This window comes from Entelurus aequoreus, linkage group LG16, assembly GCF_033978785.1.
Source record: "Entelurus aequoreus isolate RoL-2023_Sb linkage group LG16, RoL_Eaeq_v1.1, whole genome shotgun sequence".
Lineage (NCBI taxonomy): Eukaryota > Metazoa > Chordata > Actinopteri > Syngnathiformes > Syngnathidae > Entelurus > Entelurus aequoreus.
Genome location: NC_084746.1, coordinates 12,979,643 through 13,006,142, shown reverse-complemented (window position 1 = coordinate 13,006,142; position 26,500 = coordinate 12,979,643). Strand labels below are relative to the sequence as shown.

Here is a 26,500-nt window from a genome sequence, read left to right as displayed (position 1 = left end):
TTACACACTCAAAGAGCCATTTTGGCAAGTTTCACAAATTAAAGAAAATAATGGGAGCCACAAAAAAAAAAGTAAAATGAAAAACACCGCATACAAAGCTTAAATTGCTTTGTGCTATGTTAACCAGGGGTCTCAGACACACGCACCGGCACGCACCTTAATATGGAAATTTGATGTTAGTGCGGCCCGCGAGTTTTGAATGATTGGCGCTTGATAGCGTCATACCTGCCAACACTCTAATTGTTTCCGGGAGACTACCTAATACCAGGGCGTGATGGCACTGCTTTTAGCGCCCTCTACAGCCTGCCCAAACAGTATACCTGCTCAACCACATGTAGATTGCAGTTTCAGCTTGCTCACGTAAGTGACAGCAAGGCGTACTACCTCAGCAGCCACACATCTTACACTGACGGTACCAATACCCAGAATCCCATGCAGCCCTAACTCTTCCGCTCAACCAACGCACGGAGAGGGGGGGGGGGGTTGATGTGTGGGGGGATTTGGTGGTAGCGGGGGTGTATAATGTAGACCGGAAGAGTTAGGGCTGCATGGGATTCTGGGTATTGGTTGTGTTGTGTTTATGTTGTGTTACGGTGGGATGTTCTCCAGAAATGTGTTTTTCATTCTTTTTTGGTGTGGCGCATATTTGTAAAGTAACAATGTTAAAGTTGTTTGATACGGCTACCGTCAGTGTAAGCTGTGTGGCTGATGAGTAAGTATGCTTTGCTGTCTCCTATGTGTGCAAGTAAAAGCAACATGCAACATGTGGCCGAGCTGGCACGCTGTTTGTAAATGCTATAGAGGACAATTACTCTAGTGCAATTAGGGCACTCCCTTTATCTAGTAATTAGAGTGTAAATAGGATTATATTTTCCCTGGGAATTATCTATGAGAGACACTGAGATCCATAAGTCTCCTGGGAAAATCGGAGGGGTCGGCAAGTATGTAGCTGAGCCGCATCAGAGTGGTCAAAGAGCCGCATGCAGCTCCGGAGCCACGGGTTGCCGACCCCTGCCCTAGATTGCCAAGACACCTGTGGCTAGTGGTGTGGTGCATATATGATGCATATATTTTCTATCAAAAGGAAAACAAATTATACATACATTCAAAACAAATTGGTACTATATTTTTTTCTTACATTTTCCCCTAGATTGCCAAGATACCTGTGGCTAGGGGTGTGATGCATTTATGATGCATATATTTTTTATCAAAAGGAAAAAAAAATTATACATACTGAACATTCTAAACAAATTGGTATTACTATATTTTGTTCTTACATTTTCCCCTAGGTTGCCAAGATACCTGTGGCTATGGGTGTGATGCATTTATGATGCATATATTTTCTATCAAAAGGAGAAAAGAAAGTATAAATACATTCAAAACAAATTGGTATTACTATATTTTTTTCTTACATTTTCCCCTAGATTGCCAAGACACCTGTGGCTAGGGGCGTGGTGCATATATGATGCATATATTTTTTATCAAAAGGGGAAAAAATGTATACATACATAAAAAAAAAATTGGTATTGCTATATTTTTTTCTTACATTTTCCCCTAGATTGCCAAGATACCTGTGGCTAGGGGCGTGGTGCATATATGATGCATATATTTTTTATCAAAAGGGGAAAAAAATTATACATACTGTACATTCTAAACAAATTGGTACTACTATATTTTGTTCTTACATTTTCCCCTAGATTGCCAAGATACTTGTGGCTAGGGACGTGGTGCATATATAATGCATACATTGTCTATCAGAAGGAGAATAAATGGTATACATACATTCAAAACGAATTGGTATTACTATATTTTTTTCTTACATTACATCATTTTGCTCTATTTTTCAATTGTTGCTGCTTATTGTTCAATGTACTTTGTTTAATTAGTTTTTTTATATACTTATAGTCACTCTTTTGTTATTAAAAACGACCAGTAACAAATCTAGCATCTGCTGTATTTTCCGGAATATAGAGCACACCGGGATATAAGCCATACCCACCCCATTTTTGAAGAAAATAAATATGTTTTCATATATCGGCCACACCGGACTACAAGCCGCTGATATATACATTGTGACATGAGCTTTTTACAGAGAAATATTTTTAAAATGTGGGCTCTGTACCGAGGATGTCGTTGTGGCTTGTACAGCCCTTTGAGACACTTGTGATTTAGGGCTATATAAATAAACATTGATTGATTGATGGATTGATTGAAAATGTTTATTTACGTACCTCAATTGTTTCCAATAGGTGCCTGTAACACGGCAGTAAAACGGCTGATTAAACAAAACAGAAGTCATCGTCATGGACCCACTAGCTGCGCAAGCTGGCTCTCCAATCAGCTAAACAGACTCAATAACTCCACAGTGACGTTTTGGTGAATTTACTGAGGAATTTGTGAAACTGAAACAATACAATAAAAATCCCATTGTAAATTACTAATACTAAAAAGTTCAAGTTAACACTGATAGTCACATACACACTCGGTGTGGTGAAATTACCCTCTGCATTTTACACGGACACCTGTAAACGTGTTAGCATAGTAGCTAATGCTAACAATGCAAGCTTGATTACATTACGACAGCACATGTACATATGCATGAAAACATTCGCACAGACATCACACATGGGACAGTTTAGTAAGTATGAACCGTTTTAGTTATATTGTAAAACTTACAATCGTTGCTTGGAGTGACGGATGAAAAATCCATATGGGTAAAAACGCTATGGATGGCTAGAAGACTGAACAGCACTCCGATTTTGAAAAAAAAAAAAAAAAGGGAGTTAATTCGTCCAAAACATGGCGCCATAGCACACACAATAAAACACCCTGCGAGTGTTTTTGCTTGTTTTTTTATAAATTGATTTTCATCATTGCCGTCAGTGAAGAAAAATCCACAAATTAGCTGCTCCGTCTTATAAGCCGCAGGGGTCAAAGTGTAGGAAAACAGAAGAGGCCTATAGCCTGGAATTTACGGTATCTCTGGTGTTATTGTAGACTGCGGGGGGTCCCCACATATCCAAGGCTTCTCATTGTCATCCCATTGGGGTGAGTTTTTCCTTGCCCGGATGTGGGATCTGAGCTGAGGATGTCGTTGTGGCTTGTGCAGCCCTTTGAGACACTCGTGATTTAGGGCTACAGAAGTAAACATTGAATTAGTCTGTTGGATTAATCGAGTATTTGGATCAAACTCCCTTTACAGTCTTAAAGGCCTACTGAAATGATTTTTTTTTATTTAAACGGGGATAGCAGATCTATTCTATGTGTCATACTTGATCATTTCGCGATATTGCCATATTTTTGCTGAAAGGATTTAGTATAGAACAACGACGATAAAGATTGCAACTTTTGGTATCTGATTAAAAAAAAGGCTTGCCCCTACCGGAAGTAGCGTGACGTAGTCAGTTGAACATATACGCAAAGTGCCCTATTGTTTACAATGATGGCCGCATGAAGTGAGAGAGATTCGGACCGAGAAAGCGACAATTTCCCCATTAATTTGAGCGAAGATGAAAGATTTGTGGATGAGTAAAGTGCAAGTGAAGGACTAGTGGGGAGTTGAAGCTATTCAGATAGGGAAGATGCTGTGAGAGCCGGGGGTGACCTGATATTCAGCTGGGAATGACTACAACAGTAAATAAACACAAGACATATATATACTCTATTAGCCACAACACAACCAGGCTTATATTTAATATGCCACAAATTAATCCTGCATAAAAACACCTGCGTGTTTGTTACGCTAGCTCCTAGCTCCTCTGCTAGCTCCTAGCTCCATAGAACACGCCAATACAATTCAAACACCTGATCAACACACACAATCACTCAGCCCAAAAGACCGTTCACCTAACCCAAGGTTCATAAAGCTTATATATTTTTAAAAAGTTACGTACATACGCAAAAAAAAGTTGCGCACATACGGTCAAGCGATCAAATGTTTAGAAGCCAAAGCTGCATACTCACAGTAGCACGTCTGCGTCTTTGTCATCCAAATCAAAGTAATCCTGGTAAGAGTCTGTGTTGTCCCAGTTCTCTACAGGCGTCTGTGTATCGAAGTCAAAAGTCCTCCTGGTTAGAGTCTCTGTTATCCGAGTTCTTCCATCTTGACTGCATCTTTCGGGAATGTAAACAAAGAAGCGCCGGCTGTGTACTGTTGTGGCTGACTACGTTCGAAAAATACGTCCATTTCGCACCGACAACTTTCTTCTTTGCTTGCTCAGCTTCCTTCTCCATAATGCAATGAACATGATTGCAACAGATTCACGAACACAGATGTCCAGAATACTGTGGAATTATGAAATGAAAACAGAGCTTTTTCGTATTGGCTTCAATGTGGAAGGCATACCCGTGTTCGCCGGTCTACGTCACGCGCATACGTCATCCTCAGAGGCGTTTCGAACCGGAAGTTTAGCGGCAAATTTAAAATGTCACTTTATAAGTTAACCCGGCTGTATTGGCATGTGTTATAATGTTAAGATTTCATCATTGATATATAAACTATCAGACTGCGTGGTCGGTAGTAGTGGGTTTCAGTAGGCCTTTAATGCATATTTGAGGGAAAATGGTTGAAATAAACAAAGATTTTTCTGCTTATTTTCTGTAATAAATGTACATAGAAATTGTACTTTTAACACGTGTGCATTACAATTAAAAATGTTATTTATTTTGATCTTGTTTAACGATCAATTGAAGAGACATAATATAAATCAAAGCCTTTTTCCTAATAAATCGATTTAATGGATTAATGGTTGCAGCCCTAGCTCTAATGGTGAAAGTTGGAGACCCCTCACATAGGTTAGACTGGATTTAAGACTGTTCCGTCTTGGTAGGGGTCCAAACTCTGAGTACCGTTTACCTGAATGTTTGTTTGTGTCTATTTTCCGACATTTGTGTAACAATTGTCTCTCTCTTGTCCTCTGTCAACAGAGTTAGCAGCCGCAGCTGTGTCCTCCTGAAGACATCCGGGGCATGAAACCAGGTCACGTTCCTCTTTCATTCATAACGTCCTCCTCCTCCATCTCCCTCCACCACCCCCCAGTCGGGACCTCTCGCCTCAGCTCCACCGCATTGATGAGGTAACGTCACGCTCCGTCCAACGCAGCACCCACCTGCACAAACACCACCCCACCCCCGTCCCCTGCTGCCGCCACCTGATCCATCCCAGCCATGGGCCAGAAGATTTCAGGTGGCATCAAATCCGTGGACGGCCGCGGCGAAAGCGGTGGCTCCCCGTCCTACCGGCCCTCGGCTCAACGCAGGCAGCACCCGGAGTTGAGGGGCCCGGATTTCTCCAAACCTCCCAGGCTGGATCTCCTTCTGGACATGCCGTGCGCCCCACCGGAGACACAACTTCGTCACGCGTGGAACTCGGACGATCGTTCTTTGAACATTTTCATCAAAGAGGAGGATAAGTTGACATTTCACCGCCACCCGGTCGCTCAGAGCACGGACTGCATCCGAGGCCGGGTTGGATACACGAGGGGCCTGCACGTCTGGAGGATTCACTGGCCCTCCAGGCAGCGTGGAACCCACGCTATCGTCGGGGTGGCGACCTCTGAAGCTGCCTTACATTCTGTGGGGTACACTGCCTTGGTGGGGTCAGACTGCGAGTCCTGGGGCTGGGATCTGGGACGTAACCGCCTCTATCACGACAGCAAAAACCGGGCGCACAGCTCGCTGCCAACTTACCCTTCTTTCCTGGAGCCGGAGGAGTCGTTCACCCTGCCGGACTCTCTGCTGGTCATTCTGGACATGGACGAAGGGACGCTGAGCTTCATGGTGGAAGGACAGTACTTAGGAGTGGCGTTCCGAGGGTTGAAAGGCAAGAAGCTCCATCCCATCGTCAGCGCTGTGTGGGGCCATTGCGAGATATCCATGAAGTACATCAACGGACTTGATCGTAAGTTAAACAACACAATTGAAAGCTGGAAGGTGCACGAATGGATTCATTGACATGCATGAGTCATGCTGGTTTTAGGACCAAGTGTTGCATAACAAAGCTTGTTGCATGTTGTGTCCCTTTTTCACTGCCTGGTACCTACACTGGACAATAATATACCGTATTTCCTTGAATAGCCGCAGGGTCGCTAATTAATTTAAAACCTCCTGTCACTCCGGCGCTTACCAGAAGCCTGCGGGATGGCCAAGCATGCGCTAATTATTTTAAAACCTCTTCTCACTCCGGCACTTACCTTATCATGAAAAGCACATTTAATAAAAAAAAACGTTATTATTGTGTTACCTTTAGGTATAAATGAGTCCATGCCAGCTCCTTTTGAAGAAAATCATCGATATAGAAGTCTTCCTTATCTTTCTTCAGTTTTAAAAGTCTCTCTGTCTCGATGGAGATCTTCCTTTTAAGTATTACCTCCTGCTTCGATTGAAAGTCCAGTTTAGAAAACCGTTTTATTCTAGATATGTAATCCTCCATGGTAAAAGTCCAAGCAAACAATGGCTGCGCACTCTTGCTGCTGGTTGTCTTCTTCTGCAGTACCAGCTGTCGCAAGAAGGATCACTAGCGCCCTCTACCACCAGGAGGCGGGAGTCATTTAATGACTCATATTTGACCCGGCGGAAGTGCCAAGCATGCGCTAATTATTTTGCGAAACCAGTTTGACCCGGCTGTAATTCGAGGCATGCGAATACCATATTCCCGGCGCCAATTCAAGGAAATACGGTAAACAAGATAATCCATCCCACCTCACAGGTCTGGCATATCTAGGTGCTAATTAAAACAGCATGATTATTGCACAGGTGTGCCTTAAAAAGGCCACTCTGAAATGTGCAGTTGCATGCAGAAGAGATTCCCTGAGATGGTTTCTCACAGTTTGTGCAGAAATTATTTGGTTATGCAAGCCAATTGTTGCAGTGGCTGGTCTTAGACGATCATTGAGGTGCACCTGTTGGATTTGGAGGTCTTGGGCTAGTGTGGTTACACGTGGTCTGCGATTGTGAGGCTGGTTGGATGTTCTGCCAAATTCTCTCTCTTATGGTAGAGAAATTAAAGGCCTACTGAAAGCCACTACTACCGACCACGCAGTCTGATAGTTTATATATCAATGATTAAATCTTAACATTGCAACACATGCCAATATGGTCGGGTTAACTTATAAAGTGCAATTTTAAATTTCCCGCGAAACTGCTGGTTGAAAACGTCTATGTATGATGACGTATGCGCGTGACGTCAATGGTTGAAACGGAAGTATTCGGACACCATTGTATCCAATACAAAAAGCTCTGTTTTCATCGCAAAATTACACAGTATTCTGGACATCTGTATTGGTGAATCTTTTGCAATTTGTTTAATGAACAATGAAGACTGCAAAGAAGAAAGCTGCAGGTGCGATCGGTGTATTAGCGGCTGGCTGCAGCAACACAACCAGGAGGACTTTATGAGTTGGATAGCAGACACGCTATCCGACGCTAACCGCCGACCACATCGATGATCGGTTGAAGTCCTTCGTCGCTCCGTCGATCGCTGGAACGCAGGTGAGCACGGGTGTTGATGAGCAGATGAGGGCTGGCTGGCGTAGGTGGATAGCTAATGTTTTTAGCATAGCTCTGTGAGGTTCCGTAGCTAAGTTAGCTTCAATGATGTCGTTAGCAACAGCATTGTTAAGCTTCGCCAGGCTGGAAAGCATTAACCGTGTCCAAAAAAAGGTCCATGGTTTAATAGTATTGTTGATTTTCTGTCTATCCTTCCAATCAGTGTTTTATTTATTTTGTTTCTATCAGCAGTTAAGCCCGATGCTATCATGTTAGCTCCGTAGCTAAAGTGCTTCGCCGATGTATTGTCGTGGAGATAAAAGTCAGTGTGAATGTCCATTTCGCGTTCTCGACTCTCATTTTCAAGAGGATATAGTATCCGAGGTGGTTTAAAATACAAATCTGTGATCCACAATAGAAAAAGGAGAAAGTGTGGAATCCAATGAACCCTTGTACCTAAGTTACGGTCAGAGCAAAAAAAGATACGTCCTGCACTGCACTCTAGTCCTTCACTCTCACGTTCCTCATCCACGAATCTTTCATCCTCGCTCAAATTAATGGGGTAATCGTCGCTTTCTCGGTCCGAATCGCTCTCGCTGCTGGTGTAAACAATGGGGAAATGTGAGGAGTCCTTCAACCTGCGACGTCACGCTACTTCCGGTATAGGCAAGGCTTTTTTTATCAGCGACCAAAACTTTATCGTAGATGTTCTCTACTAAATCCTTTAAGCAAAAATATGGTAATATCGCGAAATGATCAAGTATGACACATAGCATGGATCTGCTATCCCCGTTTAAATTTAAAAAATTCATTTCAGTAGGCCTTTAACATTCAATTCACGGGTAACAGCTCTGGTGGACATTCCTGCAGTCAGCAAGCCGACTGCACGCTCCCTCAAAACTTGCGACATCTGTGGCATTGTGCTGTGTGATAAAACTGCACATTTCAGTCTGGCCTTTTATAGTGGGCAGCCTAAGGTACATCCATACTTGCCAACCCTACCGGAATTCAGCGCCTTTCCCGATAACCTCCCGGAAGAAATTTTCTCCCGATAATTCCCGGAATTCAGCCGGAGCTGGAGGCCACGCCCCCTCCAGCTCAATGCGGACCTGAGTGGGGACAGCGGCGACAGTCTGTTTTCACGTCCGCTTTCCCACGATATAAACAGCGTGCCTGCCCAATCACGTTACAACTGTCGAATGATCGAGGGCGAGTTCTTGGTTTCTTATGTGGGTTTATTGTTAGGCAGTTTCATTAACGTCCTCCCAGCGCCGGTAACAACACACAACAACAGCAGTCACGTTTTCGTCTACCGTAAAGCAGTTCGTCTGCCGTAAACAACAATGTTGTGACACTCTTAAACAGGACAATACTGCCATCTACTGGATACCCTCCGGAACACTGAAATTCAAGTATTTATTTTATTTCTATGTATAATAAAATAAATACATACATATATATAAATATAGTTAGAATTCACTGAAAGTCAAGTATTTCATACATACATATGTATATATATATATATATATATATATAGTGAAGTGAATTACATTTATATAGCGCTTTTTCTCAAGTGACTCAAAGCGCTTTACATTGTGAAACCCAATATCTAAGTTACATTTAAACCAGTGTGGGTGGCACTGGGAGCAGGTGGGTAAAGTGTCTTGCCCAAGGACACGACGGCAGTGACTAGGATGGCGGAAGCGGGGATCGAACCTGCAACCCTCAAGTTGCTGGCACGGCCGCTCTACCAACCGAGCTATACCGCCCCATATATATATATATATATATATATATATATATATATATATATATATATATATATATATATGAAATATATATGAAATACTCGAGTTGGTGAATTCTAGCTGTAAATATACTCCTCCCCTCTTAACCACGCCCCCGCCCCCAATCACACCCGCGCCCCGCCCATCCCCTGACCACGCCCCACCCCCCACCTCCCGGAATTGGAGGTCTCAAGGTTGGCAAGTATGGGTATACCTGTACAATAATCATGCTGTTTTATCAGCATCTCGATATGCCACACCTGTGAGGTGGGATGGATTATCTTGGCAGAGAAGAAATGCTCACTAACACAGATTTGTGAACAATATTTGAGAGGAATAGCTCTTTTGTGTATATAGTAAACGTTTAGATCTTTGATTTCAACTCGTGAAAAATGGGAGCAAAAACAAAAGGATATTTTTGTTCAGTGTACTTGGCTCAGATCTTGGTCATCGGGGTCACATGATTGAGAGGCAAGAGCGCTAGACAACGAGCTAAAAGCAAGTTGTCGAGCGTGAATTCATCAGCGGTCTATTTTGTTGCTGCCCTCAGTCTCCTCTTTAATAATAGCAACCCCATGTGGAGATGTAAATACAGGAGACATTCATTGTCCTCCATTGTTCTTGGTTAGCATCGAACAGTTTTTGACTCCTCCACACTCACAGTCTATGCTGGAATGCATCGATACTTACTCGATTGGCTCCACAAATCACACCTAGGATTAGATTGTCTGTCCTCGCGGGCTGCCATGGAATGTTCTGGAAACAGCAAGCGTCTTGTTTCCTAGCCCCTGAAAAATGGATAAGAAGGGGTCGTGTTCAACTCCCTTTGTCAACCTAGGCCCGTGGATGTTTTTGCGAACGTGCAGCTGGCCAACTGAAACATGAGTCAGACCCAAAACATATTGCAGAATCAGACTTGAATGTTCTCACCGCCCGATAAAGACTTGGCCAGCTGTTTACGACACTGAAGACAGCGGTGGAATTGACACACTCCGGCTGTTTCGTTTTTTAACCCGCTGAATTTCACGGCACATCAGCGTATACGGGCCTCCTTAGAAAACCCGGTGAAAGTGGGGTCTTTGGCTTCGGTCGGAGAAGCTATATTATGGCTCTAGGCACATTTAGCTGAATTGGACACAGTTATGCTGGGAATTCCTACTTAAAATCCCGCCCCGGTGTAAAATAGCTTCCGCTATTACCAATTTCCATGGGAGGAGGCGGACTTAATTTGCCAATTACAAGAGAACCAACAAATTGACCTTAAATTGTCGATTCGTAGCCATGCCAACGTTCTGGGTTTGGCCTGGCGTACTTTGTGAGATTGGATGACATGATCTTGGGTGCTGTTCAGTGGAGGATATACTGCACAGTTCCTCATTGCGGCTGTGATTTATTGTTTTGACTGTGGAAAATACATTGTTTGGTGTCATGATGCCAGACAAGTCAGCGTACTTGGCGTATTCAAGGTCTGGACCCAAGCGAAGGGGAAATCCAGCCGAACCACCAAATATGAGACTCTTTTCCTTCATTGCTTTTAGACCTCATTCGGGTCTCTTTCAGTTTGTCAATCAGAGCTGTGTTGTGATGGAGATGTTTTAAAGGCCTACTGAAATGATTTTTTTTTTATTTAAACAGGAATAGCAGATCCATTCTATGTGTCATACTTGATCATTTCGCGATATTGCCATATTTTTGCTGAAAGGATTTAGTAGAGAACATCGACGATAAAGTTTGCAACTTTTGGTCGCTGATAAAAAAAAAAGCCTTGCCTATACCGGAAGTAGCGTGACGGCACCGGAGGAAGGACTCCTCACATTTTACCATTGTTTACAATGCAGCGAGAGAGATTCGAACCGAGAAAGCGACGATTACCCCATTAATTTGAGCCAGGATGAAAGATTTGTGGATGAGGAACGTGAGAGTGAAGGACTAGAGGGCAGTGCAGGACATATCTTTTTTCGCTCTAACCGTAACTTAGGTACAAGGGCTCATTGGATTCCACACTCTCTCCTTTTTCTATTGTGGATCACGGATTTGTATTTTAAACCACCTCGGATACTATATCCTCTTGAAAATGAGAGTCGAGAACGCGAAATGGACATTCACAGTGACTTTTATCTCTACGACAATACATCGGCGAAGCACTTTAGCTACAGAGCTAACGTGATAGCATCGTGCTTAAATGCATATAGAAACAGACGAAATAAGCCCCTGGCTGGAAGGATAGACAGAAGATCAACAATACTACCAAACTCTGGACCTGTAACCACACGGTTAATGCTGTACCGCCTGGCGAAGCCTAGCAATGCTGTTGCTAACGACGCCATTGAAGCTAACTTAGCTACGGGACCTCGACAGAGCTATGCTAAAAACATTAGCTCTCCACCTACGCCAGCTCTCATCTGCTCATCAACACCCGTGCTCACCTGCGTCCAAAGGACTTCACCCGATCATCGATGCGGTCGGCGGCCCGGAGACGGAGGAAGTCAAGGTGAGGACAGCGGCGTTGTAGCTTTCGACGACACCCCGGCCGCCATCAGAGTTGGCAAGAAACATATATTTCCCCAAAGTTACGTACGTGACATGTACATAGCGCCACGCATGTACGGGCAAGCGATCAAATGTTTGGAAGCCAAAGCTGTAGTCACGGTAGCGCGTCTGCTATCCAACTCAAAGTCCTCCTGGTTGTGTTGCTGCAGCCAGCCGCTAATACACCGATCCCAACCTACAGCTTTCTTCTTTGCAGTCTCCATTGTTAATTGAACAAATTGCGAAAGATTCACCAACACAGATGTCCAGAATACTGTGGAATTTTGCGATGAAAACAGAGCTGTTTGTATTGGGATACAATGGTGTCCCAATACTTCCGCTTCAACCGTTGACGTCACGCGCATACGTCATCATATCGAGACGTTTTCAGCCGGAATTTTAGCGGGAAATTTAAAATTGCACTTTATAAGTTAACCCGGCCGTATTGGCATGTGTTGCAATGTTAAGATTTCATCATTGATATATAAACTATCAGACTGCGTGGTCGGTAGTAGTGGCTTTCAGTAGGCCTTTAAAGATTCCATGCAGGGGAGAACTGAATGACCTGTAGACACTATTTTAACTGAAAAGGCAGGGTTAGAGTTTGGGTCTTAGCGTCTTCCAATATCAGTTTAGATTGGAATTGTCTCCTGTCTGCCCTGCTGATGACTCAGAATGGAGTCATAATTGCTGTTTTGCCCGTCGGTGTGTGTGCAAGTCATGCGTGCAGTCCGCAGTCCGCTAGACAACAGGCTCTGTATCGTATTGCTGCTTTTTTTTCCACAGCACTTGTGTTGAGTTCAGGGCCCATTGCGTCTGCTACAATTATACATAGGCTCACTTACCATTTGATGCGCTGTACAATTTCAGGGACAACAACTGTACCAACAGTTCTTCTTTTGCAAAGATAGTGCCGCTCATCTTGGATTGGCACAGTAAGAATGATTATCATCCCTGCCGTCTCACATCTGTGTGGAGTTTGCATTTTTCTGCTGGTTTGAAGAGGTTAAAATAGCATTTCCTCAAGTGGCAGATCCATGACCACGGTAATTATTGTCAAACAAGGTACTGAATCCCCAGTTGGTCCTGATGTTGCGTTTCATGCTGATACTTTAGTCAGTGTTCTGCAGTTATAGATGGTTTAAGTGCCCAAACATAGAAAACTGGCCGCTTAGTGTAACTTCATGGCCTGCGGAGAATGGGTTGGTACTGCTGGTTACCTGGTAAGTCCCTCGGTTTGTTTTGTTTCGACTCGGACTGCTTGTTGTTACACTGCCGCACGCACGAGACTACCAGGAGGCGATACTAACCCGGAACTGACTTACCAACCCGCAAAACTAACCCAGTCAAAGGCAATATTTTCTTGTGTCAGTTTGATACCGTTAATGCACCCGTGAAATACATATTTCAGACCCTTTTGTCGTTTTGACAGGATCGACCTAGCAACAATAGGTTAGAGCAGGGGTCACCAACCTTTTTGAAACCAAGAGCTACTTCTTGGGTACTGATTAATGCGAAGGGCTACCAGTTCGATACACACTTAAATAAATTGCCAGAAATAGCCAATTTGCTCAATTTACCTTTAACTCTATGTTATTATTAATAATTAAAGATATTTATCTATGTGGAAACACTGATCATCTTAATGATTTCTCACAATAAATATATATAAAAACAGATAAATATCAATATGCAACACTTTATTTTTATATTTTCTCTAAGTGCACATTTTTCAAATTGAACATTTTCAAATGATCACTTCTAAGACAGTCTTGTGAAATCACAATATCCCATTTTAATTAGCTAGCCACTAACATTTTTTTAACAAATCATGAATTACTTTGCACCATGTTTGTACAAATAATAACTCATGTAAAATACAAAAGTCAACTCTCAAATTTTTAAATAAATCATGTCCCACTTTGAACTGGACACCAAATCTGTTATCTGTTTCTTTGTCAGTTAGTGAAGACCAAGTCTTTAAAATATTTTCTTGGATTTTCAAATTCTATTTTGAGTTTTGTCTCTCTTAGAATTAAAAATGTCGAGCAAAGCGAGAACAGCTTGCTAGTAAATAAATAAAATTTAAAAATAGAGGCAGCTCACTAGTAAGTGCTGCTATTTCAGCTATTTTTAGAACAGGCCGGCGGGCTACTCATCTGGTCCTTACGGGCTACCTGGTGCCCGCGGGCACCGCGTTGGTGACCCCTGGGTTAGAGAGTACCAATGATTGTCACACACACACTAGGTGTGGTGAAATTAGTCTCTGCATTTGACCCATCACCCTTGATCACCCCCCTGGGAGGTGAAGGGAGCAGTGAGCAGCAGCGGTGGCCACGCCCGGGAATCATTTTTGGTGATTAAACACCCAATTCCAACCCTTGATGCTGAGTGTCAGTAAGTAGTCACGGATTCAAGAAACTTTATTGTCATACCAGCACACATGAGAAGGCCCAACATTTAGTACCAGAGGTCCCAGGGTTAGCCCAATGAGTAATACAAGAACAATAATATGTACTAGGGTTGTACGGTATACCAGTACTAGTAAAATACTGCGATACTAATGAATCATATTCGGTACTATACCGCCTCTAAAAAGTAGAAGCACCTTCTCATCCGTGGCTCACAAGTGCAACAACAACGCCGGAAATGTGTCCCATGAAAAAACGTCCGACCGGAACTCCAATAACTAAATTGACTTGGGTGAATAATGTAAACTCATTACACCGGTATGTTTTAGTGCTTTCAAAGCGAGTTTACTGACTGATATAAGTTAGAAGTTTACGCCCCATAACAAGAAGATAGAGATAAAGAAGGAGCTAATCGACTACGGCGTCGGCACAGACGACAGAGGCGGACTCGCGTAGATCCCAAATACAGGTACCAGAAGGTCAGAAAAATTGGTTTTACATAATATTGCGAAACAAAACGCTGGTTAATATTTCTGCTAATGGGTGCCATATGTTGAAGCACAGTACGTCTGACTACGGTAGCCGTAATGCATCGACAATCCATCAAGTGGTGTGGCTTCATAGCTTACCAAAGTTGTGCTAAAACATTTTGATAGATTTTTGAGCGCCGTGTGTAATGTTCTATATTCACAAAGGAACATTTAAAGTTTTGGTGTCGTTTACTGCCGTCATATCGCAGTCTACACGAATCTCTTGTGTGTGACTGCCATCTACTGGTCAGACTTATCATTACACCGAGTACCAAATAAAATTACCTCTCCTATTCCGTACATTAGGCGCACCGGGTTATAAAGCGCATTGTCAAGTTTTGAGAAAATGAAAGGATTTTACAGTTGCGGTCAAAAGTGTACATACACTTGTAAAGAACATAATGTCATGGATGTCTTGAATTTCCAATCATTTCTACAACTCTTATTTTTTTTGTGATGTAGTGATTGGAGCACATACTTGTTGGTCACAAAAAACATTCATGAAGTTTGCTTCTTTTATGAATTTATTATGGGTCTACTGAAAATGTGAGCAAATGTGCTGGGTCAAAAGTATACATACAGCAATGTTAATATTTGCTTACATGTCCCTTGGCAAGTTTACCTGCAATAAGGCGCTTTTGGTAGCCATCCACAAGCTTCTGGCAAGCTTCTCCTCTTGACAAAATTGGTGCAGTTCAGCTAAATGTGTTGCTTTTCTGACATGGACTTGTTTCTTCAGCATTGTCCACTTTGGGAAGGCCATTCTAAAACCTTCATTCTAGCCTGATGTAGCCATTCCTTTACCACATTTGAGGTGTGTTTGGGGTCATTGTCCTGTTGGAACACCCAACTGCGCCCAAGACCCAACCTCCGGGCTGATGATTTTAGATTGCCCTGAAGAATTTGGAGGTAATCCTCCTTTTTTATTGTCCCATTTACTCTCTGTAAAGCATTGGCAGCAAAACAGGCCCAGAGCATAATACTACCACCACCATGCTTGACGGTAGGCATGGTGTTCCTGGGATTAAAGGCCTCACCTTTTCTCCTCCAAACATAGTGCTGGGTATTGTGGCCAAACAGCAAAATGTTAGGTTTTTTTTGTACTTTTTTGCATTATGACTGTCAGAAAAATCCATAAATTAGCCGCACCGTTTTATCAGCCGCAGGATTCACAGCGCAGGACAAAAGTGGCTGCTTGTAGTGCAGAATATACAGTACGATGTGATGGATAACTTCAAGTCAAGCAGACGTTTAGTGTAGGATAATTTAACATTTGTTGCATTATTAGATAATATTGTTGCATTATTAGATAATATTGTTGCATTATTAGATAATATTTTTTCATTATTAGATAATATTGTTGCATTATTAGATAATATTTTTTCATTATTAGATAATATTGTTGCATTATTAGATAATACTGTTGCATTGTTAGATAATATTGTTGCATTATTAGATAATATTTTTTCATTATTAGATAATACTGTTGCATTATTAGATAATATTGTCGCATTGTTGGATAATATTGTTGTGTTATTAGATAAAATTGTCGCATTATTAGATAATATTGTTGCATTATTAGATAATATTTTTGCACTATTAGATAATAGTGTTGCATTATTAGATAATATTTTTGCATTATTAGATGTACTGTTGCATAATTAGATAATATTGTCGCATTGTTGGATAATATTGTTGTGTTATTAGATAAAATTGTCACGTTATTAGATAATGTTGCATTATTAGATAATATTGTGTCATTATTAGATAATATTGTGTCATTATTAGATAATATTGTGGCATTATTAGATAATATTGTGTCATTATTAGATAATATTGTTGCATTATTAGATAATATTGTGTCATTATTAGATAATATTGTTGCATTATTAGATAATATTGTGGCATTATTAGATAATATTGTTGCATTATTAGATAATATTTTTGCATTTTTAGATAATATTGTTGCATTATTAGATAATATTTTTGCATTATTAGATAATATTGTTGCATAATTAGATAATGTTGGATAATATTGTCGTGTTATTAGATAAAATTGTCGCGTTATTAGATAATGTTGCATTATTAGATAATATTGTGGCATTATTTGATAATATTGTTGCATTATTAGATAATATTGTGGCATTATTAGATAATATTGTGCATTATTAGATAATATTGTTGCATTATTAGATAATATTGTTGCATTATTAGATATTTTTGCATTTTTAGATAATATTGTTGCATTATTAGATAATATTTTTGCATTATTAGATAATATTGTTGCATAATTAGATAATATTGTTGGATAATATTGTCGTGTTATTAGATAAAATTGTCGCGTTATTAGATAATGTTGCATTATTAGATAATATTGTGGCATTATTTGATAATATTGTTGCATTATTAGATAATATTGTGGCATTATTAGATAATATTGTGCATTATTAGATAATATTGTTGCATTATTAGATAATATTGTTGCATTGTTAAGTATTACTGTTGCATTATTAAATGATACTGTTGCATTACTAGATAATATTGTTGCATTATTAGATAATATTGTTGCATTATTAGATAATATTGTTGCATAATTAGATAATATTGTTGCATTGTTGGATAATATTGTCGTGTTATTAGATAAAATTGTCGCGTTATTAGATAATATTGTTGCATTATTAGATAATATTGTGTCATTATTAGATAATATTGTTGCATTATTAGATAATATTGTGGCATTATTAGATAATATTGTTGCATTATTAGATAATATTGTGTCACTATTAGATAATATTGTTGCATTATTAGATAATATTGTGTCATTATTAGATACTATTGTTGCATTATTAGATAATATTGTGTCATTATTAGATAATATTGTGTCATTATTAGATCATCCTGTTGCATTATTAGATAATATTGTTGCATTGTTAAGTAATACTGTTGCATTATTAAATGATACTGTTGCATTATTAGATAATATTTTAGCAATATTAGATAGAGCATAATACTACCACCACCATGCTTGACGGTAGGCATGGTGTTCCTGGGAATAAAGGCCTCACCTTTTCTCCTCCAAACAGCTCAATTTTTGTGTCATCTGACCACAGAACTTCCCTCCAGAAGGTCTTACCTTTGTCCATGTGATGCCAGGAGCCATATTTGGTAACTAAACTCGAGTCACGCCCCTAACCACGTACAACTAAATAAGGTCACCGAGGGATTTTAATACATTTTTTACCATAAACGACCAACCCTTTGACGGTGTCGGAGTTATTCTCTGTGTGAAAGCATCCTTGTGGTAATGACTTCCCGACCATTAAAGTGTTGTCAGTGATTGTTTTTAATGAAAAACATGACTGCGGGGTATTATAAGGAGGGTTTATGGAAGCAGCTTCTTCTCCGCACTCAAGCTCTGCACCAAGAGCACTTTTGTGTCTTCCCTCTCTCTCTCTCTCTCTCCGCTCCGTCGCCCGTCTCGCAGTAAAACACGGCAGACATAAAACCCACGCCATGCAGCTGCGGAACAAGCAGTCAGGTCCAGATGGGTTAGGGCAATAAGACATGCAAACTACTACAAATAGTGAATATTTCACATACTGGTATATCAGCGCCATTTGCCGTTCTAAGGTGCATGTTTCTCTTTCCCGTACACTCGGCTCTCCTTGTTGTTCTCTGCCCTCTTGTCTCAGTAATTGTACCAATTAACAGCGCTTTGATTGCTTGAATGGGAGGGGAGCTTCAGCGTGTAATGTGCATCTTTGTACCGCAGCCACACTGCGACATCTGCGGCCTGTAGAACTGTAGACCGTGTTCTTCTGAGGCTAACTTTAGAACCGTGGAGAGGTCCAGTCGATACTGGAGGAGGAAACATCACAAGTCAGATATGAGTTGCTGCAGTGAAGACTAGTAGACAAAGACACCTTTTTCTGCGGTTCCATTATATGACTTTCTCTGACAATATTACGTTTACAAGCTTCACAGAGTCTTGGCTGAATGAGCAGGTATCAGACACCTCAATCAATCAATCAATCTTTACTTATATAGCCCTAAATCACGAGTGAAAATTACGTTACACCAGGCGCTTGGCTCCGTTTACTCCGAGGGGAAATCTCCTGAGCAAAGTCCGTGTAGTTAGTCCGCCGTGATTATCAAGCCAAATGACCCTAGTGCGCATGCGATATTAACCGTCATTAATAAATGACGGTTTCTCTGTAAATAAAAATAGACGGTATTACTAACCGTCTGGAGTTTTATCGCAAATTATCATTGTACCGTTTATTGTTACATCCCTCGTCCATTAACAAGTAAAAAGTCAAGAGCGGTCACGGCATGTTCTTGCTGCTGATCCTGGTCAATTACGGCAAGTCACGAGGGCGTATTAGATAATGTTGCATTATTAGATAATATTGTGTCATTATTAGATAATATTGTGTCATTATTAGATAATATTGTGGCATTATTAGATAATATTGTGGCATTATTAGATAATATTGTTGCATTATTAGATAATATTGTGTCATTATTAGATAATATTGTTGCATTATTAGATAATATTGTGGCATTATTAGATAATATTGTTGCATTATTAGATAATATTTTTGCATTTTTAGATAATGTTGCATTATTAGATAATATTTTTGCATTATTAGATAATATTGTTGCATAATTAGATAATATTGTTGGATAATATTGTCGTGTTATTAGATAAAATTGTCGCGTTATTAGATAATGTTGCATTATTAGATAATATTGTGTCATTATTAGATAATATTGTGGCATTATTAGATAATATTGTGTCATTATTAGATAATATTGTTGCATTATTAGATAATATTGTGGCATTATTAGATAATATTGTTGCATTATTAGATAATATTTTTGCATTTTTAGATAATATTGTTGCATTATTAGATAATATTTTTGCATTATTAGATAATATTGTTGCATAATTAGATAATATTGTTGGATAATATTGTCGTGTTATTAGATAAAATTGTCGCGTTATTAGATAATGTTGCATTATTAGATAATATTGTGTCATTATTAGATAATATTGTTGCATTATTAGATAATATTGTGTCATTATTAGATAATATTGTTGCATTATTAGATAATATTGTGGCATTATTAGATAATATTGTTGCATTATTAGATAATATTTTTGCATTTTTAGATAATATTGTTGCATTATTAGATAATATTTTTGCATTATTAGATAATATTGTTGCATAATTAGATAATATTGTTGGATAATATTGTCGTGTTATTAGATAAAATTGTCGCGTTATTAGATAATGTTGCATTATTAGATAATATTGTGGCATTATTTGATAATATTGTTGCATTATTAGATAATATTGTGGCATTATTAGATAATATTGTGCATTATTAGATCATATTGTTGCATTATTAGATAATATTTTTGCATTGTTAAGTATTACTGTTGCATTATTAAATGATACTGTTGCATTACTAGATAATATTGTTGCATTATTAGATAATATTGTTGCATTATTAGATAATATTTTTGCATAATTAGATAATATTGTCGCATTGTTGGATAATATTGTCGTGTTATTATAATAATAATAATACCTGGGATTTATATAGCGCTTTTCTAAGTACCCAAAGTCGCTTTACATGTTAAAAACCCATCATTCATTCACACCTGGTGGTGGTAAGCTACTTTCGTAGCCACAGCTGCCCTGGGGTAGTCTGACGGAAGCGTGGCTGCCATTAGATAATATTGTGTCATTATTAGATAATATTGTTGCGTTATTAGATAATATTGTGTCATTATTAGATAATATTGTTGCATTATTAGATAATATTGTGGCATTATTAGATAATATTGTTGCATTATTAGATAATATTGTGTCATTATTAGATAATATTGTGTCATTATTAGATCATACTGTTGCATTATTAGATAATATTGTTGCATTATTAGATAATATTGTGGCATTATTAGATAATATTGTTGCATTATTAGATAATATTGTTGCATTTTTTTTGCCGTGGTTAAGTTCGAGCCCCGATGTAAACGCAGCTACTAACTCCACGGTGACGTCTTGGTGAATTTACTGAGGAATTTGTGAAAGCGAAACAATACAAAAAGACAAGACACTCGTAAACGTGCGAGCATATTAGCTAATGCTAACGATGCTAGCTTCGTTACATTACGACAGCACGTACAAATGTGCATGAAAACACCCCTACAGACATCACACACGTTGCTGGAAGTGACGCATGAAGAATCCAGATAAGTAGAAACGCTATGGATGATTAGAAGACGGAACGGCACATCTACTTCCGGTTCAAAAAGCCGTAAAGAGCCGGAAACACTTGTAGGCTTTCACCCAGCTGCACCGGCAGTGAGTGAACTCATCCAAACGATGGCGCCATAGCACAAATAACAACACATGTGTATGTGTTTAATGAAAACTATTCAGCAAAGAAAAATCCATCAATTGGCCGCACCGTTTTATAAGCCGCAGGGTTCAAAGCGTACAAAGAAAGTACGGAATTTACAGTACGTTTATTCATTTGTGTTTTATTACTTTCTGTTTGGCTTCAAGGGGACCTCTGATGACTTTCGGACTTATAAATGTTGGATACTCGCGTCAAACTACGCCAGAGCGCCAAATCATAATCTTCCTGCATTTTGGTGCGAGCTTGCAGGCAGTTTTGAATGCCTCTGCACGCGGGGGTTTTGCAGTCTGGCTACATTGTGACGTCACAGCGAGGTGGACGTCCTTATTTGGACATGAAGTGGAGCTCTCGGCCAGAGGGGGAGGAGCTCCTTCCTTCAGAATCAATGTGGGAATGTTGAACTTCTGCTGACTTCCTAATTCCTGCTGTATTGCGTGCACTTATAGGACTTCTGGAATCCGCACTAAATCCAGTCTCTCTGTGACACGGCGCGTTTCATGCTTCACAAGTTTATCTGGTGCTCACATTCTTCCGCAGGTCTTTTTAAAATAATTTTATAGTCCTTTTCAGTGTTTCCCATAAACTGCCAAGATACCTGTGGCGGTGGGGGCGTGGCTATGGGCGTGGTCACCATGACATCATCGAGTAATTTGCATAATTTACTACAATGATATGATTTTTTCTAAAAAGGCTCAAAAAATGTATACTTACTAATTAATAATAACAGTTTTGTTTTAAACGTCCATCCATCCATCCATCCGTTTTACAATATAATTACAACACTTTATGTACATATTTATATACAGATTTGAACAATAAGTTATTCACTGAAATATATTTATTAATTGTGGTTCTTACAAAAAATATATCTTATAAAATATAAAAGCTAAAATGTCTCTTAAAGCTCTGCCCCTTTAATTAGTGCATACTAAATAATTTAACTTTAGCCTACTACTACAACCATATTATTTACCAGCAACATAAAGTGAAACAGAGGCAGAGGTGTCCTGCCACAGTCAGTAACAAATAAACAGAAAACAGTAGTGGTCAAATACAAATAAGGCAACAAGAGAAGTATCCTACACTTCTATTGTGTAAAGTAAATCTGAACAGCCTATATGGGCATCTACATCAACTATATGATTTGCCTGAGAAGCTGGACAGGACAACAACAGAAAAAAAAAACAAACAAAAAAAGATTTTTATTTTTATTGTTTTATTTGTGGCGGACGTAATTCTTTGGTGGCGGGCCGCCACAAATAAATGAATGTGTGGGAAACGCTGCCTTTTTATAATCTGCCGGACATTTTCACCCTCCCTTCCTCCTCCCCGCTGTTTAGTCTGCACCACATGAACTCTCACAGGTCAGTGGGAAGAGTGACGGCAACCACAGTTCACTCACACTCGGCTGGGTCACATGGAGGCGTTTGCTTGTGGACGCTGCTTGGAGGCGCTCACTCAGGGGGCGAGTGGCCGTCTGGTGCAGGTGAACCTGCGGAGGTGTCAGGCACCAGCAAATACATCATTTGATGTTTGGTAGCCATCCACAAGCTTCTGCTTGAATTTCTGACCACTCCTCTTGACACAATTGGTGCAGTTCAGCTAAATGTGTTGCTTTTCTGACATGGACTTGTTTCTTCAGCATTGTCCACACATTTAAGTCAGGACTTTGGGAAGGCCATTCTAAAACCTTCATTCTAGCCTGATTTAGCCATTCCTTTACCACTTTTGAGGTGTGTTTGGGGTCATTGTCCTGTTGGAACACCCAACTGCGCTTGTCCTGAAGAATTTGGAGGTAATCCTCCTTTTTCATTGTCCCATTTAAAGCACCAGTTCTATTGGCAGCAAAACAGACCCAGAGCATAATACTACCACCACCATGCTTGACGGTAGACATGGTGTTCCTGGGATTAAAGGCCTCACCTTTTCTCCTCCAAACATAGTGCTGGGTATTGTGGCCAAACAGCTCCATTTTAGTTTTGTTTGTACTTTTTTGCATTATGGCCGTCAGAAAAATCCATAAATTAGCCGCACCGTTTTATTAGCCTCAGGGTTCACAGCGCAGGACAAAAGTGGCGGCTTGTAGTGCGGAATATACAGTACGATTTGTTGGATAACTTCAAGTCAAGCAGACGTTTACTATAGGATAATTTAACATTTGTTGCATTATTAGATAATATTGTTGCATTGTTAGATAGTACTGTTGCATTATTAGATGACAATTTTGCATTATTAGATAATACTGTTGCATTGTTAGATAATATTGTTGCATTATTAGATAATATTGTTGCATTATTAGATAATATTGTCGCGTTATTAAATAATATTGTCGCATTATTAGATAATATTGTTGCATTATTAGATAATATTGTTGCATTGTTGGATAATATTGTCGCATTATTAGATAATATTGTTGCATTGTTAGATAATATTGTCGTGTTATTAGATAATATTGTTGCATTGTTAGATAATATTGTTGCATTATTAGATACTATTGTCGTGTTATTAGTTAATATTGTTGCATTATTAGATAATATTGTTGCATTAATAGATAATATTGTTGCATTGTTAGATAATATTTTTGTATTATTAGATAATATTGTTTCATTATTAGATAATATTGTTGCATTATTAGATACTATTGTTGCATTGCTAGATAATATTGTCTCATTATTAGATAATATTGTTGCATTATTAGATAATATTGTTGCATTGTTAGATAATATTGTGTCATTATTAGATAATATTGTTGCATTGTTAGATAATATTGTCACCGCATTGTTAGATGATTTTGTTTCATTATTAGATAATATTGTTGCATTGTTAGATAATATTGTTGCATTATTAGATAATATTGTTGCATTGTCAGATCATTCTGTTGCATTATTAAATAATATTGTTGCATTATTAGATAATATTGTTGCATTATTAGATAATATTGTCTCATTATTAGATAATATTGTTGCATTATTAGATACAATTTTGTCATTATTAGATAATATTGTTGCATTATTAGATAATATTGTTGTATTATTAGATATTATTGTTGCATTATTAGATAATATTGTTGCATTGTGAGATAATATTGTTGGACTATTAGGTAATATTGTTGCATTGTTGGATAATATTTTCCTGTTATTAGATAATATTGTCACATTATTAGATAATATTGTCGCATTCTTAGATAATATTGTTGCATTGTTAGATAATATTGTCGTGTATTAAATAATATTGTTGCATTGTTAGATAATATTGTTGCATTATTAGATCATATTTTTGCATTATTAGATAATATTTTTGCATTATTAGATAATAATGTTGCATTATTAGATAATAATGTTGCATTATTAGATAATGTTGCATTGTTAGATAATATTGTTGTATTATTAGATAATATTTTTGCATTATTAGATAATATTGTTGCATTATTAGATAATATTGTCTCATTATTAGATAATATTGTTGCATTATTAGATAACATTTTGTCATTATTAGATAATATTGTTGCATTATTAGATAATATTGTTGCATTATTAGATAATATTGTCTCATTATTAAATAATATTGTTGCATTATTAGATACAATTTTGTCATTATTAGATAATATTGTTGCATTATTAGATAATATTGTTGCATTGTGAGATAATATTGTTGGATTATTAGGTAATATTGTCGTGTATTAAATAATATTGTTGCATTGTTAGATAATATTGTTGCATTATTAGATCATATTTTTGCATTATTAGATAATATTTTTGCATTATTAGATAATATTTTTGCATTATTAGATAATGTTGCATCGTTAGATAATATTGTTGTATTATTAGATACTATTTTTGCATTATTAGATAATATTGTTGCATTATTAGATACAATTTTGTCATTATTAGATAATATTGTTGCATTATTAGATAATATTGTTGCATTGTGAGATAATATTGTTGGATTATTAGGTAATATTGTTGCATTGTTGGATAATATTTTCATGTTATTAGATAATATTGTCACAATATTAGATAATATTGTCGCATTCTTAGATAATATTGTTGCATTGCTAGATAATATTGTCGTGTATTAAATAATATTGTTGCATTGTTAGATAATATTGTTGCATTATTAGATCATATTTTTGCATTATTAGATAATATTTTTGCATTATTAGATAATATTTTTGCATTATTAGATAATATTGTTGCATTATTAGATCATGTTGCATTGTTAGATAATATTGTTGTATTACTAGATACTATTTTTGCATCATTAGATAATATTGTTGCATTATTAGATACTATTGTGTCATTATTAGATAATATTGTTGCATTATTAGATAATATTGTTGCATTATTAGATAATGTTGCATTATTAGATAATATTGTTGCATTATTAGATAATGTTGCATTATTAGATCATATTGTTGCATTATTAAATAATATTGTTGCATTATTATATAATATTGTGTCATTATTAGATAATATTGTTGCATGATTATATAATATTGTGTCATTATTAGATAATATTGTTGCATTATTAGGGAACATTACAGTTAAAAAGATATACGTATGCATGCAGTACATGCATATATACAGTATAAAGATGAAGTCCTTTATTGACACATTATTTCCAGGCTGTGATGCGGCGGGCCAGAACTGGCACCTGGGCTTTGGGTTTGACACCTGTGACGCACTGAAAGTGTGGGTAAGAATTTAAAGGAGGGTAAGAAGAAGGAAAATAGTGATGATGTGGAAGAGAAGGCAAGTAGAAAGTGGATAACAGCCTGAGATGTGAAGATGGAGGCTCTTCCTCGCTATGTGACATCAGAGCTGGGATGAAAGCTGCCTTCTGACAATGAGACCAGCGAATGGAGTTGCAGAATAGAGAGAGAGAGATGGGATGAGGAGAGCTGAGGGATGAGCGGCTCAGAGAATGAGTGACAGACACGTGAGCGCCTAGAAGACGAGCGCTGGAAGAAATGAGGAGATGAGGAAGAGGGCAAATTGAAAGTCATGTCAAGCGACTGGTGTCATCTCTCTCTCTTTCTCTCTCTCTCTCTGTGTGTGTGTGTGTGTGTGTGTGTGTGTGTGTGTGTGTGTGTGTGTGTGTGTGTGTGTGTGTGTGTGTGTGTGTGTGTGTGTGTGTGTGTGTGTGTGTGTGTGTGTGTGTGTGTGTGTGTGTGTGTGTGTGTGTGTGTGTGTGTGTGTGCGTTCTTGTATTTCTACCCTTTTTGAGACATCAACAAGGAAAAGTAGTGACTGTGTGTCGGTTTTAAAAGTGCTCCCCCTCAGGTCAACATATGAAATAACAAATGTGTGTAAGAAATTTAAAT

General features: G+C 38.4%; 1 protein-coding gene across 1 annotated transcript in view; it reads left to right on the top strand.

Moving 5' to 3' along the window:
- Positions 1 to 26,500, top strand: part of LOC133631275 (SPRY domain-containing SOCS box protein 4-like) — a 78,711-nt gene that overhangs the window by 38,484 nt on the left and 13,727 nt on the right. The window contains exon 2 of the mRNA XM_062023450.1: positions 4,927 to 5,899. Within this exon, the coding sequence (XP_061879434.1) occupies positions 5,167 to 5,899 (733 nt within the window). The 5' untranslated portion in view covers positions 4,927 to 5,166. The remainder of the gene's footprint in view (positions 1 to 4,926; positions 5,900 to 26,500) is intronic.